Source organism: Rutilus rutilus (genome assembly GCF_951802725.1).
Source record: "Rutilus rutilus genome assembly, chromosome: 17".
In the NCBI taxonomy this organism is placed as follows: domain Eukaryota; kingdom Metazoa; phylum Chordata; class Actinopteri; order Cypriniformes; family Leuciscidae; genus Rutilus; species Rutilus rutilus.
Genome location: NC_140230.1, coordinates 11158278 through 11174681, shown reverse-complemented (window position 1 = coordinate 11174681; position 16404 = coordinate 11158278). Strand labels below are relative to the sequence as shown.

The window sequence follows — 16404 nt, the reverse complement described above, 5'->3', positions numbered from 1 at the left end:
GGCATTGTACTTGAGCATTATAAAACAACATCAAATACCTTTAGCAAATGCTTACTGAATGAGTGAACCGATTCCTTTATTTTATCACTAATCGTGGAAATCCTATCTGAAGAATGCATTACCAGCATCAACATTCACATTACTGGTTTAACACGGAATCCAAAAGATTCGAGAAGAATCACCATTTTCATTCATTTCTGAATATTCTAAAATAATTACTGTTGTATGCTCATACACATCACAGCTGTCTAAGATATTTGTTCTTCATATTTATTCTACAAAAGTATTTATACACTATACAAATTCCTACTGTATTGATATAATGTGTATAAAACTGTTTATTTTTTATTTCAGCACTGATGCATCAGATCGGCTTGGAGCAGATTGGCTTGGCCAATCCATCTTGTGTTCTGTGAGAGTTATCAGGATGTTTCTAATGAGTCTTTGAACATACAAGGCATTCTAGTCTCTTCTTTGGTCTCCTGCAGTCTGACGGTTAATCCTAAAGCAATGCCCCTGGACATAAGCATTAAAAGACTGAAATGTTCTTAAGGGCAAAAAGACTGTATATGTGTAGGGGTTCTAGCTAGTCGAGTGAGACTGATCCGTTCTAAGTTCCACCCATACTGGTACTGAGGGAAGCCACTGTGGAAGGCCCAGACAGAGATAAGACCTCTAATATCACACTTTAAGTTTGTCTGGGACTATTCTTTGCTGACTTTACAGAACTTTCTCAGACATCTTGAAAAAGTTGATCAGTTCAAATAAAAGAACTGTAAAGCTATGACATAATGTTAAATGTCATAGAAACGTTTCCACAATTTTATCAAATATATATGAGGTGAAATAAAACTTTACCATTTACCAATCATAATTTGGCTCTGCTACTTTTCAGATAGCATTTCAATGATAAATAAAATTAAATCAAAAACCAAATACCATGGTTTTTTTTTTTTCGATTTATTGAAGTATGATAATCTACAAAATAACTAATAAATAATTTGGATATTTAAAGAAAATGCTATTTATTTTTTTTACTCAAATTATGACTGTAGCAGTCGAGGGTTTATTTTTTCTTTCTGAATTTTGAGTACTTAATTATCAAGATGACTTCGGTTTTAGTGAAGAGCAATCTTTATATCAAACATAAGAAATGTGATGTGTGAAGAAAAAAAACATAGGCCTGCATCTTTTAAGGGAACTATTCAAGGATGCTATGATTCATTTATCCCCAAACACACATGTGACGTAAAGTAAGAACCCTCCATGTGATGTTGTACATAGATCAAGTTTCTGCTAACACGTGGATGCATATCCATGAGGTGTTTATTAAGGTTCATAGATCTCCTATGCGACCTGACTTGGCTTTACCTGCTGTATAATCTAAAGCATAAGGTTCATAACATAGTCGATAAACATGGCTATGTCAAGCAGCATGTAATGTACTGACTTGGTTATCCTTTAAACCTGTGTTATTAATATAATGCAGTCGATATTTTAGCCCTGCTTATCCTCAGACGGCCAAGCTATCGTGAATTCCTCTGACAGGATGGATTACACTGTGAAAACAGACCCACATTCATAAAGTAATTTACTCAAATGCAAATGTACATTGGTCTGTTAGGTGTATAAGTTGTGGCATACATTTTAAATACAAGAGGAACTGGCTCATTATAGAGTCATACAGATTTACATTACTGTTCAAGAATCATGGGTCATTAAAATGTCTTAATATTTGAATGCTCACCAAGGCTGCATTTCTTTGGTTAAAAATACATAAAAAAACAGTAATATTGTGAAATCTTACTACATTTTAAAATACCTGTTTTCTATTTTATATAGATTTTAATAGGTAATTTATTCTTGTAATGGTAAAGCTAAATTTTCAGCAGCTATTACTTAAGTCTTAAGTCTCAGAAATTGTCCCAATATGCTTATTATGTTTCTAGAATGTTTATTTTTTTCTGAATTCTTTGATAATTAGAAAGTTTAAAAGAAAGTTCAAAAGTTTTTTGTAACAATGTAAAGATCTTTACTGTCACTTTTGATTAATTCAACGCAACCTCACTTAATACATGTATTAATTTCTTTAAAAAAAAAATCTTACTGAGCCAAAACTTATGAATGGTAATATACACTGTAAAAAATTTCTAACCCTCCCAAATCAAAAATTTCAAGTGACCGATAACATCTAAATTTTTCATTTGGCCCAAGTGAAATTCTGTAAATTTCAATTGGCCCAAGAGAAAATCTGTACATTTAATTTTATAATTTACAGAATTTCACTTGGGCCAATTGAAAAATTTAGATGTTATCGGTCACTTGAAATTTTTGATTTGGGAGGGTTAGAAATTGTTTACAGTGTACAGTACATCTAATGTTTTATATGTATATCAGCATTAAGGCATAAGAAAAAAAAAGAGAATAAAAGTTGAGAAATAAAAAGTTCTTCTTGAGAATCAAAGTAATATTACAATAATGTCTTTGCATATACCAGGCCCACCAGGTTCTCAAATCCTTTACTTCAATTCAGAAAAAACATCTGGAAGTGTCTGAAAGACAACAACATAAAAGACCTTGATACTGAATCCTCAAGCTCTTAGAAATACCAAGAAGAGGAATATTGACTTCAAGGAACTTGGAACCATATTGTCTTAATTCACTCTAAAAACACCTATAAAACTCAGGGTGAAAGGATTTACAGCTCTTGAAATACTAATATGCTCCAACAACAGGCACTTTAATGGCTAAAGCAGTCTGAGGAAAAAATACAATATGGCTGGTAGGCTAATGACTAACCCACATTTCTGGATTAGTTCATCTTCAATTGGCAAAAGTCATGTTGCTATGACCAATAACATCCTCTTACACTAAGCTAAGAAAACACAGTTTCACAACTTACGCCAAACTTGCATACTTCTAACTTTCACAGAAAATGAAACAGATTGCATATGACATTCAAAAGCTGCCTCCACATTTTGCTTGATATTCTCCATTTCAATTTAATTTGCAAGCCATATTTGATTTATTAGGTTATTATATCAAGACCTCTTTAATTATGGATGCTCAGGAAAACTGAGTACATTAGCGTAACACTCCCTTTAGCTGTACATTTTTATTCAATTCACACCCACACACGCTTAATGAAGATCCTGAAAGTAGGGGCTTACACTTTCAGAGCAATTCAAACATTAGCTCATCACCTTAATTGAGAGCACAAAGGCGAGAGGCACAGCTCAATAAAAGCCAGTTCAGCAGTTCCTTTAAAACAGTAGTTAGGGAGCTTTCCTCGAAGTGCTGTGGCAGGCCTCCAGTTCCCCTGTATTAGCCAAGCCTGGAGCCCGGCCCAGACTTACCAGACTTACACAGGCACCGACAGATGCTGAGGGCATTTTATTTACCAGTATCTAAAAGCATCTACCATTCCTCCACCTCCCAAATACATAAAAAAAGAAGAAAATCTTAGTGGTTTAGTTTGCAAGACCTCTCTTTCATAGGTTCACACTTACATACAATCAGATATAGTATAACATTTGCATATTTGGTGTGCTGTCCGAGGAGAGGGCTCCAAGCTCGGAATTTGGCCCGTACCCAGAGTATTCTCCCTCTCCCCATCCCTGGCTGGAATGGTAATAATCAAGAGTGAGGAGTTGGAGTGGAGGAGGGATGCTGGGAAAACTGTTGTGGAACAGAGGTAAGTCGTCTCTAAATATATCCCTCCTCTCGCACTGATTAGGTAAATTATCTGAACCTCCCGAGCTTTGTTAATAAAACATAATTTCACATAGCCTATAGGTTTAACTATGACTATAACTATGGGCACGTTTGGTGGGCTTTTAGGTATTAAACTCTCTTAAAATTCTCTTTTCAAACTCTAGATTATTTGACATGTCTAACACATGAATGAGACACATGAATTCTCTCATTTTTGTTTTTATTTTTTCTCCCTGAACCACCATGAACATACTTCTCAAATTATAATTAATTTGTGATGGAAATGATGGTGGTGGGAATTACATCTTTATGTATTCTACATTTGTGTTTAAATATAATTTATATTATAATAAATTATAAATGAAAATACAATTATTTGACCAAATTTCAACTTTTTTATGACATTCAAATTAGAAGTGATATTCACATACATTTTCCTTTGTTTTCTTCACACATAACTTCTCATATTTCATCACAAGCATGATCTTCACTGACACTGACTGTTGTTAAACAATTACACTAACATTTTTTAGGAGCAAAATGGTTGGTTTTGGTGCAATTACTTTACAACTGGGGCGGTTGTAATTTGTTTTTCCAAAATGTGCACCTACATTTTTGCAAAACTCCAAAAACGTACATATACATACAATTCAATGCAGCTTCCAGCTGAAATGAACACTAGTGACAGTTACACCTGTGTCTTGTTAATTATCTTGTTTGGTCCCTAGTGTTTTTTTCTATAGTGTTCATTCAGTTGTTCTTTGTCAGATCTTGTTGTTCTTTGTCAGATCTTGTTGTTCTTTGTCAGATCTTGTTGTTCTTTGTCAGATCTTGTTGTTCTTTGTCAGATCTTGTCTCTATTGTGGTTGTTCTGTTTCCTGTATAGCCTAAGCGTGTTGCTGAATTAATTTTGATTACGTACTGCTTGCAAATAGATCCAGCACTGTTCCGTCTTTATTCAACCCCAGTGTGAGAGATAAAAGAGCTCAAAGTAGAAGCAAGCTAAAATGGCATGGTCGCTTCAGCAAATGTTTATCTCCTATTTTCTTTTCACTATTGGGTATGGTTTAGAGTAGGTGCTACATTATTTTTTAAATGAGATAAAGAATGAACTTTTTAGCACCATTCAGTGAACTTTTAATTTCTGAACTGCCACGATACATACAACAACCAATATAAGATTCACGTTTATCTGGGTAAAACTGAACATGCTTTTAGTGCCACTCACTGGACATTTCACTTTGAAAGTGTAGCAAAACATGCAAGAATAATGTCATTTTTCAGAAATGGTGAATTTCCAATTAGCCTGGATTGCAATTTTCACACAATTATTTAAGGAATGTGTTTTTTACTCTTTGTACATTACATTTTGACAGGCCCAATAAGGGTAAAATAATAAAGGCTATTGTCTCATTTAAATGCTTTGATATATCCCAGGTAAAGAATTGGCCATTTTTAAAAACAAGAAATAAAAACTCAGTGAGTGTTTTAGCGCAATTTTCTCACATCATGGGATCACAACACTCAAAATTCTATTTTTGAAGCATAAAGGAAAGATTTTTGATCAAATCTTTTTTTCTAATATTATTGTACATTTTAGAAGCTATCGATTGCAATTTGTTTCAACTCGATAGCTATTATGGTTGCCGAGAAATTTGCAAAAAACAGATTTTTTTCTGGAATTTCCAGGAAATCCCAAATCTTTTCCTGGATTTTTTTTGTGCGTTCCCGAGATTAGACCTTCCTTAACATAATGCCGAAAACCCGAAGTCTCTAGGTGGTCTGGTTGAGGAGTACGGTAGATAGAAGTGCAAGATTGGTGCGCACAGACAGAACAGAAATCATGAGTTAACAATCGCAATTTTGACGTGTGTCCCGGCCGTTCAGCGGTGGCACAGCAATTGCGGAGATGGGACATAACGTCTCTGTTCCCTCCTCCCTCCTAGTCGTTCCCTATCAGTCAGTCACATTCAACGTTACGTCGGAAGTGAACTGACGAATTGGGATCCCTAATAAAACGCCACATTTGATGCCCCTTCCAGTGCCCCGTGTAAGCCGCCTAATTCCCCAACACCTGCTGGGGCGGAGAAGGGACAGGGCTTTAAAGCAGAGAGGGTCAATCACTTCTGTTCCTTCTTACACAATTAGACTATTTGGATAACACTGAGAATGTGTGCCTATTCTAGACAGAAAGGGATGCTACGGAGACCACATCCTGCCCGTAGGGAGGTGGAAATTAACATGTGGAAATTACACATATGGACTGACCATTAGAGCAGTGCTACATGTCGAAGGTCTCTGTGGTAGATCCAGTGCCTAGCTAGGGAGAAGTCAATAGGGAGCATTCCATTCTCCCGGGAGCATCGGCTGTCTTGAGAGCTCTTTGGCTGCACAATTGAGCATGTTTGGAATGTGAATGGTGCAAAGCGACCTCCGATGCTTCTGACTCCTGATGGCGGGCGAGTTGTGACATGCGACGGAAGCGTAGACAACCCTGATGGTTGATGTGCACAACGGTCACAGTGTTGTCTGTCTGGACCAGCACATGCTTGCCCTGTAGCAGCGATCTGAAACGGCACAGAGCAACACATATGGCTAGAAACTCAAGGCAGTCGAGGTCCTGTCCAGGAGCCCGAGGCTGCATGCCCGTTGCACATGGCACACCAGCCACTGGTGGAGGCATCTGTTGAGACAACAACATGCCTGGACACTTGTTCTAGGGGAACTCCTGCCTGTAGAGAAGCAAAGTCTGTCCGCAGACTGAAGGTTTGGCGACAGGGGTGATTGCCACCTAGTGTGTGCCATGATGCCATGCCCATCTCGGGACTCGGTCGTGTAGCCAGTGCTGACTGCAGTCAGCAACCTGATGAAGTAACCTGAGTGGCGTGACTGTGGCTGCAGCTGCGGATGCCATATGCCCAAAGAGCCTCTGAAACAGTTTCAGTGGAACCGCTGCCCTGCCTCTGAAAGAATTCAGGCAGTTCAGCACCGACTGAGCACATTCGTTCATGAGACGTGCTGTCATGTTGACCGAGTCCACCTCCAGACTGAGAAAAGAGATTCTCTGTACGGGGGAGAGTTTGCTCTTTTCCCAGTTGACCCGAAGCCCCAGATGGCTGAGATGCCTGAGCACCAAGTCCCTGTGTTCGCACAACTGCTTTCGCGAGTGGGCCAGGATGAGCCAGTCGCCAAGGTAGTTGAGGATTCGAACGCCGTGCTCCCTCAGAGAGACAAGGGTCGACTCCACAACTTTCGTGAAGACGCGAGGCAACAGGGACAGCCCGAAGGGGAGGACCTTGTACTGATATGCTCACCCCTTGAACGCAAAACGTAGAAACGGTCTGTGTAGAGGGATAATCAAGACATGAAAGTACTCCTCTCAATCGATCGCTGCAAACCAATCTTGGGGCCAAATGCATTCGAAAATGAGTAACATCTAACATCTTGAGTTAACATCTTGAATCGGAGCTAGTGAAGGGTCTGCTTCAGGACACGCAGGTCCAAGATTGGTTGAAACCCACCGCCTTTCTTGGGTACAATGAAGTAAGGGCTGTAAAACTGAATCGCAAAAGCCGAGTCTGATAGTCCGAATGAGTCAGCGAGCCACCAAGGCCGTCGAACGTGACTGAGGGAAATATACATTCTTTGACTTAATTAAAAGGACAAGCTAATTCCATATCAGAGTGTCTGGGTATTTTGCAAGACAGTGGGTGTCCCCCAGAATATCTTATAATCAAGCTGCACTAATGCCAGATCTCTACGGGGTGATTTGCCTGATTGATATTTCCCAGTTGGTTTTGAACTGCTGCACATGGATGCACTTTAAACAGTGCCAACCGATGAGAGCCCTTCAAAACTGGCCAGCTACTTCACTGAATGTAGCTAGAATGTAGATGCTTTTACGTCAGGTTAGTTACACTATGTGAATCAAATGCGCTCAGCCCAAATGAATGCATACTGGTGCAATGGCCATTCACTGCAACCCCGTTTTCATTCATGCTCAGACTCAGAATCTACTGCTCATGACAGATACATTCAAAATACACAGAAGCCCTCCACTTAATCCTACTCTCACATGCTCTCAAAAAATATACAAAACTTCCTTGAGCAAATCAACTATTAGTTTTTACAGAATATTTTTGGTTTTCTGCTGATCAATACAGTATTCAAGGCATGATAAAATAATTGATATATCAACAGCTATGGTGTAAAACACCTGTTCATCAAACTACTGTGTATATCACTGTGCAGCACATATATGATAAGGGACTATGGGCCCTATCTTGCACCCAGCGCAATTGACTTTGTACACCGACGCATGTATCATTCCTATTTTGCACCCGCACACAGCAGACTTTTCCCTCCACAGACGCACGTTGGTAAACTAGGAAATACACTTGCGCTCCCCGGGGCGGTTCAGCGCAAAGAGGAGGCGTGTTCCGGCCCAAATGTTCCCTGATGCTATTTTGCAGGTTTAGAAAACAATTCTACATGCGTTGCGCATGTTATTCAGATGCTATTTTAAGGGCGCATGCTTGGCCATAATCAATGTAGCGTGTGCACAATGCGCATACACTTTAATTCTCTCATCTACACAGAAGCAGCAGTTTTCATTTTTGCAAATCATACATTATTACAATAGATAGATAGATAGATAGATAGATAGATAGACAGTTTATTATAAACGCATAAATCTAGCTTACACATTTACCCAAATTATCATACGCCTGTTTAACCGAAGTTAATTTGGGTGGGTTTTTCCCATCCCCAATGTCACTTCTCTGTGTTTTACAGCCCTGACGAGAACGTCGGTCTCCTCGGCTGTGAACCACTGCTGGCGTGCGCCTGGCAAATCCGCCATTATAATAGCAATCCGCCATAGAACAAGCGTGCCTGCTCTTAAAGGGAATGTGAGATGTCGCTCTGATTGGTTTATTTCACGTTACGCCCAAACCACACCTATGAATAATGAAGCTACTTCAGACCAACCCATTTTAGATTTGCGTCGGGCGCAAGAGTCATTTATCCCGCCGGTATAATAGCAACAGCGCCCAAGACCCACCCACAAAGTTACTTGCGTTTCGCGCTTGATATTTGCGTTTCAGATCGTTAAAATATGGCCCAATAGGTTATAGAAGATGCCCAAGATAATAAAAAATAAAAAAAAAATACATACAAATTTTATAAAAAGCTGTGACTATATTCACAATATAGTACAGCCTGTCTTGATGTGTAGGTTATGCATGTATTTAAATTCATGCTTGGATATATCCCAAGTCAGGAAAGGGCAGCTTTGAACAAAATGCCCTAAACAGTCCACTAACATTAGAATTAAATAATTTCTTCTTCTTTAGTAAATAATACTACTTACAACATTACATCAAGGATATTTGGCCAGTGTTAGCATATAGGTTTGACTAGTAGTTTTAGTGTAGTTACTAATTACTTTAAATAAGTAAATACCAAAGCGGATACTAAAGGAAAACTGCCTGACACTGCATGAACATTTTAGTATAGCTGTAATCTGGCTGCATTTTCCAGTTTATGTTTAAAGGCTAGGGCAGATTATTTAGTGTGTTTGAAAAAAAGGAAATGTTACAATAATGTAGAGGCAGGGTAAATAATGTAATAAGAAAAGCACAAACAATCATTTACCTGGTAATTTGGATGGTGTAGAAAATAATCCGGACATCCGGCCACAGCCATGATACAGTTCTGTAATGTCTCTCTTGGATATCACATCCACCTCAGATAAATGAGAAAAGAGTCTGAAATTAAACCAAAACAAAAATGTTACATCAAATGTTTCTTCAAGGTAAAAAAGCTATCTCTTTCTTAGTTTAGTCTAAGTGTCAACTACCAATATAGCACAGAGCACTTCTTAACCCAAATAGTTACACGGGGTCAGTAAACAACAGAAGAATAAGAGGAGGGAAATACAGAATCCAAGCTGACCAACAGCCACGCAGTTACAGTATCTAAAACAATTTCTAGATTGTCCTCTTTAAATCCAAGGCACTGGGAAAGCAACTTGACTTGCATTGTGAGGAGAGAATGAACATGTTAAACAAACAGATCATACAGAGCTCCAAATAGTGAACATTTCCACTGAGACCAAAATTATATATTTTCACTCATATAATGGTACCTTATTTTCAGAGGGTAAGATTATGTAGTCTAGCAAGCTTAAATGCATGTATTTATTTAGCTGTTTCACCATTTTGAAACTTTAAAAGTCATAGAAACATTAGAAGACACATGAACTGGAGTTTGCAAATAACTTTACACTTTCAAGGACCGTTCACCCCAAGGACGATAACTATAAACTATAAAGTTTAAATTGTTTCTAATTCTATGAGAATAAATATCCTGGATAAGTTTCAATAATGTTTCAGAACTGGTCAAAGCACTGCCTTCATCAGGATGCAATATGACATTTGATTAAAAGTTGACCATGGGAACTGTGTCAGATTTACATGGGAACTGGGGCCTTGTCTTGTTAGACTTAAGAGCAGCTTTTGACATGCTGGATCATGTCATTCTGTTAGAGTGCCTTGAGTGGCACGTCGAACTAAATGAAGTGGCCTTATGTTAGTTCTGTGCTCTTACCTGGAGGCCAGAACATTCACAGTAAAGATTGGGAATCATAATTCTTCCTCTGCTCCTATAACGTATGGGGTAACTCAGAGCTCTATTCTAGGGCCGCTTTTCTCCCTTTACGTGTTGCTGTTTTGCTCTATATAATAAGCATGGCATTTCATATCCCTGTTATGCCAATGATATGCAGTGGTATTTGCTTGAGGATGTGAAGTGCTGGATGAATTACAATTTCTTAATGTTAAAAGACAAAAAGACAGAAATTTTAATTTTTGACAAAAAAAGCATTAGTGTACTCCAGTAAAGTGCCTTCTTATCCTGCATAAAAATGTCACTAATCTACGTGTAATTTTGTTTTTGTAATTTTGGCAGACCTCAAATTTGACTGTCAAATAAATGAGGTGCTAACATTTTTTTATTTCAGTTAAGAAGGATTGGAAAACTGCAATCAGTTTTATCAAGAAATTATCTTGAAAAAGTTTGCAACTGGATTATTGTAATGATTTCCGGTATATGCAAGGTTCTGTCAGTACACTTTATCGAGGTTACAATATGTTCAAAATGCTGTGGCCACAATTAACAAATACTAAGTAGAGGGACCATAAAACTCCAATCTTGGCATCTCTTAACAGGCTGAATTGATCGACTATTTTTGACTGACAAAATGCCGGCGGGCACAGCTACAGCGAGTTGTTCAAAATCTTTCTTTTTAGTAAACTCTGTGTACACAAACAATGTTCTCAATGCTTGAGTTCATGTGTAGAGCCCCTGGTGATACTTGTCGAGCCTTCTTAGTGTTTTAAAAATAGCGATTTTTGATGCAATTATAGAAGTGCCCCAAGCACTCCCATTCAAAAGGCAATTTGACCGAAAACGAAAATACAGTCAAACTTAAGTGGCGTTTCCATTCTAATTATGCTTTTAAAGAAAAGGTGTGGATTAACAAAAAGACCCTAGGCTGCATTTTGGCGACAGTTACCCTTTAACTTTTGGGCATCTAATGGATGAAGCATATTACTACAGGTAAATGTTAACTAAACTAAGCTAAAGCCTTTGTTGATTTGTCTTTTATTACAGGCACTGTCACTTTACCTTTTGGCTTGCTAATTTCAATTTTGCTGTGTCTTTAAGCTACTATGAGACTTTTCACTGCATATAGTAGTAGCCTGACCTTCTTTCATTTATTTGCAGATATGACGTAAACATGCATGGTCGATTGATGGAAATATGCAGTTTCTTGTGAAATGTATCCAGACCACTTTAAAATATAAATCATTATTATAGGCTTACCATAGTGATTCAGGGAAAGGCAAAAACATGTTTTAGAAGATGGCTTTATGATGTACTTGCCAAATATTTAAAGTTTGTTAATTAAAAAAAAAAAAAACTTTAAGTTTCCCAGCAGTTTGGGCTGATTTTAGAGGCCCAATTCTCAGCCCCTGGGATTACATAATGGAGTCAGGTCTGCACGTTTCACAGTGTCCAATCCTGCAACAAAAGAGTGGGCAGCCCCAGGGGATGATGTCATCACCGTTAATCATGTGATTGACCTCTGGGCCACGCAGGTCCGACAGCTACTCTTTTGGTATCTAAATTCATTCAATGTGTCTGACTCAGAATCAGTATTCAGAAGCTTGCTGAGCACTGCATTGCACTCCTCAATCTCTCAATGCCTCTGGTTCAGTCAGCCATAGAGCTAAAAAGGAGAAGTGGGGAGCCAGCAACACCTCAGCAGGGATCTGTCTCTGAAAGAATAGCGAGGGCCCCTTTAGTTTTAGTTCTTTTTATGCGAAAGAGAGACGAAAGTTGAGGAACAGAGGTCTGTCTGCAATGGACTTTTGATTTCCAAGAAAGGGAGAAAAGTCTTTTGTAATATGAGGTAGAAACTACAAATAAAAAAATGTGAAATTATGAATGAGGCAATATTGAACCTGATACTGAATTGTCATATACAATTAAGTATATTGGTGCTGTCACCACTCACCAAAAGTCATATATTTAGACACCTTAAAGGGATAGTTCACCCATCAATTACTCACCCTCACCCCATGTCATTCCAAACCCATTAGACTTTTTTATTAATCTTTGACACACAAATTAAGCTATTCTTATATAATTTTTTCATTGAAAGTCAACTCAGGAAAAACTTTTATGCTTTAAAATGTCCATAAAGACATTTTAAAAGTAATCTATGTGAAACAAGCGGTTTAATCCAAGTCTTCTGAAGAGGCACGGTCACTTTAAATATGATGAACTGATTTAAATTTAGGCTTCTATTCACATAAAAACATTCATCAACACACATTCAACACACAGAGCACATCAAATATGGTAAATGGATGGTCAAATGTGTTTGCTTGGTGTGTTGTTCATGAAATCAGTTTATCATATAAAGTGATCACGTCTCTTCAGAAGACTTGGATTAAACTTTTTGATTCAAACGGTTTTATTTTTGCGATGTCTTTATGAACTTTTTGAAGCATGTAAATTTTGGTTGCATGGACTTTCAATGGATGGACCAAAATGAGGTGGGGAATATTAAGAATATCTTCATTTGCGTTCCAAAACTGAATAGAAGTTTTGGAACAACATGGGTGTGAGTAAACAATTATAATTAATAAATGGTGAACCAACCCTTTAAGATTTATTTTATTTTTCTTTCATTCATTGTACCCCCATAAGAAAAAAGAACAGAGTGACTCTTTCCTATCTCAGTTCAATCAAACAAACCACCAATCAATCATACAGCACATTGTATGAGAAAAAGTGTAAAACTCATTTATGAAGGGTGGGAAAAAATGAAGACCACAAAGTTATCTTTTGTATTTTTTTTAACAAGGTATTCAAGTAAACGCACAGCTTTTGGAAGTGCAAGTTAGGGTAGAGATCTCTATGAAAAAGGTATACAACTGCACACTTTGTCAAGGTACCTTGATAAAGGCTTATCATCGAAACGTTGGTTCAATAAACTTTTGTGCTCGTACTGAACATGTTAACTATGTCTGAAAATCCATACATACTGTATGGAGCTGGTTATGTTATGCAAACATAAAAATGCGGTAGTTTACAAATCATGAACTAAGAGTTTTGAGGTCATAACATAGTACTGTGCAAGGAACCATGCAAAAATTCTTTATTAATATACCCTTCTAATCATAAAAAAGGAATACAAGTTGCTGATGTTTTACTGCCACTAGTATTCATTTCATTTGGAAACTGCAGTGCTTATGCTGCTATTCATCCTATTATCTATGATTTTAGGCATTATGGAGCGTGGAAGAAATAGAGTCAGTGAAGAATGTAAAGAGGGATATAAAACCCGCCTTGACCCCTACGGTGCTCTGTGTGTGGCTTGTTTGTTTGTTATACAGATTGTCCTAGCACAAAAGCTGAATTGTACTGTGAGCTATGACGGCATGATAGGTTTGTTGAGTATTGTGGCAAGAAGTTCATGTGTGCTTACACAGTAAAAGGAGAGCTTTAATGTCTAGCAGTGATTAGCCCTGAAGCAAAGGCAAAGGCCAAGCCTTTGGGATCTCCACCAGCCACCAGCTATTTAAAGTAAATCCTTATTGAAACGGTACCAAAAGTTCTCTGTAAAGATCTCTTCTTTAGCAAAATAATATTTTGACAGTCTTTACTCACCCTCATATTGTTCCAAACCTCTATGACTTTTAATTCTTCCAAGGAACACAAAAGGAGATTTTCTAAACACCTGTCACTCTTCTTCATCCAATTACAATGGGACATTAAGCCTTGAAATCTATCTATCTATCTATCTATCTATCTATCTATCTATCTATCTATCTATCTATCTATCTATCTATCTATCTATCTATCTATCTATCTATCTATCTATCTATCTATCTATCTATCTATCTATCTATCTATCTGTCTATTCGTCCGTCATTCAAGAAAACTATTTTAAACTAGTTCTGGACATGATCTGCATTTTATTCTGTCGTGTTTTATACAAAGATTTAAAATCAAATCTTTCTGTAATACTTCATCTGAGAAATGTTCATGTATAACCAATGGCTTTAAGGAATGAAATGGCATACAGTTAAATCTGCATTCATGACTGAGATCTATATTATTTGGTGAAATATCATGGCAGAAATATCATCTGCACTAGTAGATCTACCTTCAGATTGGGAACACAGTTCCACAAGGGCTATCTTCAGCTCCAGAAAGAGTTTTAACTTCTTTGTGTGGTTGTCAGAGTCCATAAAACCACTGTGTAATGCAAGGCTGTCAGCGGGAAGGAGGGGAGGGAGGGAGGGAGGCGACGTGCCATATTACGCAATCTAAATCTACAGAGAGAGTGAGAGATCCTGGCTGAGACTCAACTCAACTCTTCCCGAACACATCTGCACATTCACAGCATGTCTCTCAGTAATACTCAGTTCTCACACTATAAAATAAATCTCATCGCTTGTATTCATCCACGACATGGAGCAGAAACAGAACACTAAATCCTTTAATTCACAAAACATCACAACTATTCCCTAAAATATGCACAGAGATTCATCGCACTAGGGAGAAAACACACAGTGAAAAGGAATGTGGCACTTGAATGCCACAAAGGCAGTTTTTAAATACACACAGCCACTTAACATGAGATGACCTGTGTAAAGTGAACCTTTTCACAAATTTCAGAAATTAGGCCAAAATGCATGGAATACATAACCGTAATAGGGAATACTGATAAAGAGAAAGGTGGAAATTAGGCTCACTGCAATAACCACTTCTATTGGGATACACTGTATGTTGACTTTCAAACTTATTTAGTGCTTTTGCACCCCTCATAAATTCCTTGCATTCTACAGGCTAAAAAAATATCTTTCTTTCTAAATGGGGCACTCATGAAAATATGTGGGATATTTATAGTCCATCCAGTATAAAAACACATAGCCATGGGTACACACACCTCACTGAAGTTACCAATCATAGTGTGGTTTTTACTTAGCTGTTCAATCTAAAAATGATCCCAAACCCACAGACAACCATAAAATGACTTATCATTTCGCAAAACAGATAGACATACAGTAGACATACAGTACAGATAGACATACAGTACTGTTAAAAAGTATAAGAGCATTAGAGACTTCTTTCAAAAACATAAAAAAATCGTTCTGACCCCAAAATTTTGAACGGTAATGTAAGATCAACCTTATTATAATATTAAAATGATTATTAATAAATTAATATTTAATTTATTTAATTTACAGCTGCTACTGTACTGGTACTGTACAGTTTTTGATTGTAACGGAAACATTTTCCCATTGTTTTACCTTTGTTTGTAGACATGTAAATTGAAAACTTGATCAACTCTACATTCTGTTATCATTTTAAATATATAAACATCATTGAGAAAGAATCTCAGTTCTGGCCTACTCCAACATTCCCATGCAACATCCTAGGAATACTCTGGAGACCATTAGCCAAAATGCACCATCTCCTCAGGAATGCTGGGAGCACATTCTTTCCACATAAAGTACTGGGAGGAGAGCCGCAAAATGGTATGCATTGATTTGTAGGGTAAAGTGCAGAGATGAGAGAGACAAGCTGAAAATAGGACAGCAATAAAAAGTGAGAAAGAGAGAGATAGCAAGGATGAGAAAGAGAGAGAGTGCCTGGTTAGGAGGGATGCTGGAATGTAAGCTGCTCTGTCCAGCTGTGTGTCCAGAAGGAAAGGGGCCTTCCAAATGCAGCAAGTCATGAATATTTATAAGCTGTTTCCCACACCCTTTCCTCTCTGACTCCTCCCATTGCAGATTAAATGAGCAGGGGTCAGGAGCCACGGAACCCTTACCAACACTAATCTCGGGGTTTTGAACCTTTAGTTTCTGATTGGACAAGAATTTAAATGTTTAATTATAATCAAAGAACTAAACAGAAGCTGAGAAGGATTTCAGTAGGTTCCAGTTTCACAGACAAGGCTTAAGCCTAGTCCTAGACTAAAATACACGTTTGATCTGTTTTAACTGAAAACAACTTGCACTGACATATCTCAAAATATGTCAGTGCCACTGTTTTGTCTCAAGATGCAGACCAGTTATGTTTTTTTTTTCTAAGGCACGTTTATAAAAG

At 37.7% G+C, this 16404-nt stretch overlaps 1 protein-coding gene across 4 annotated transcripts in view; it reads right to left on the bottom strand.

The window, feature by feature from the left end:
* Window positions 1-16404, bottom strand: part of grb10b (growth factor receptor-bound protein 10b) — a 110889-nt gene that overhangs the window by 76678 nt on the left and 17807 nt on the right. For 2 of the 4 annotated variants that reach the window (XM_084384786.1, XM_084384787.1), the window contains exon 2: window positions 9370-9482. In XM_084384786.1, the coding sequence (XP_084240912.1) occupies window positions 9370-9420 (51 nt within the window). In that variant the 5' untranslated portion in view covers window positions 9421-9482. The remainder of the gene's footprint in view (window positions 1-9369; window positions 9483-16404) is intronic. The other 2 variants (XM_084384788.1, XM_084384789.1) reach the window with 1 other exon arrangement.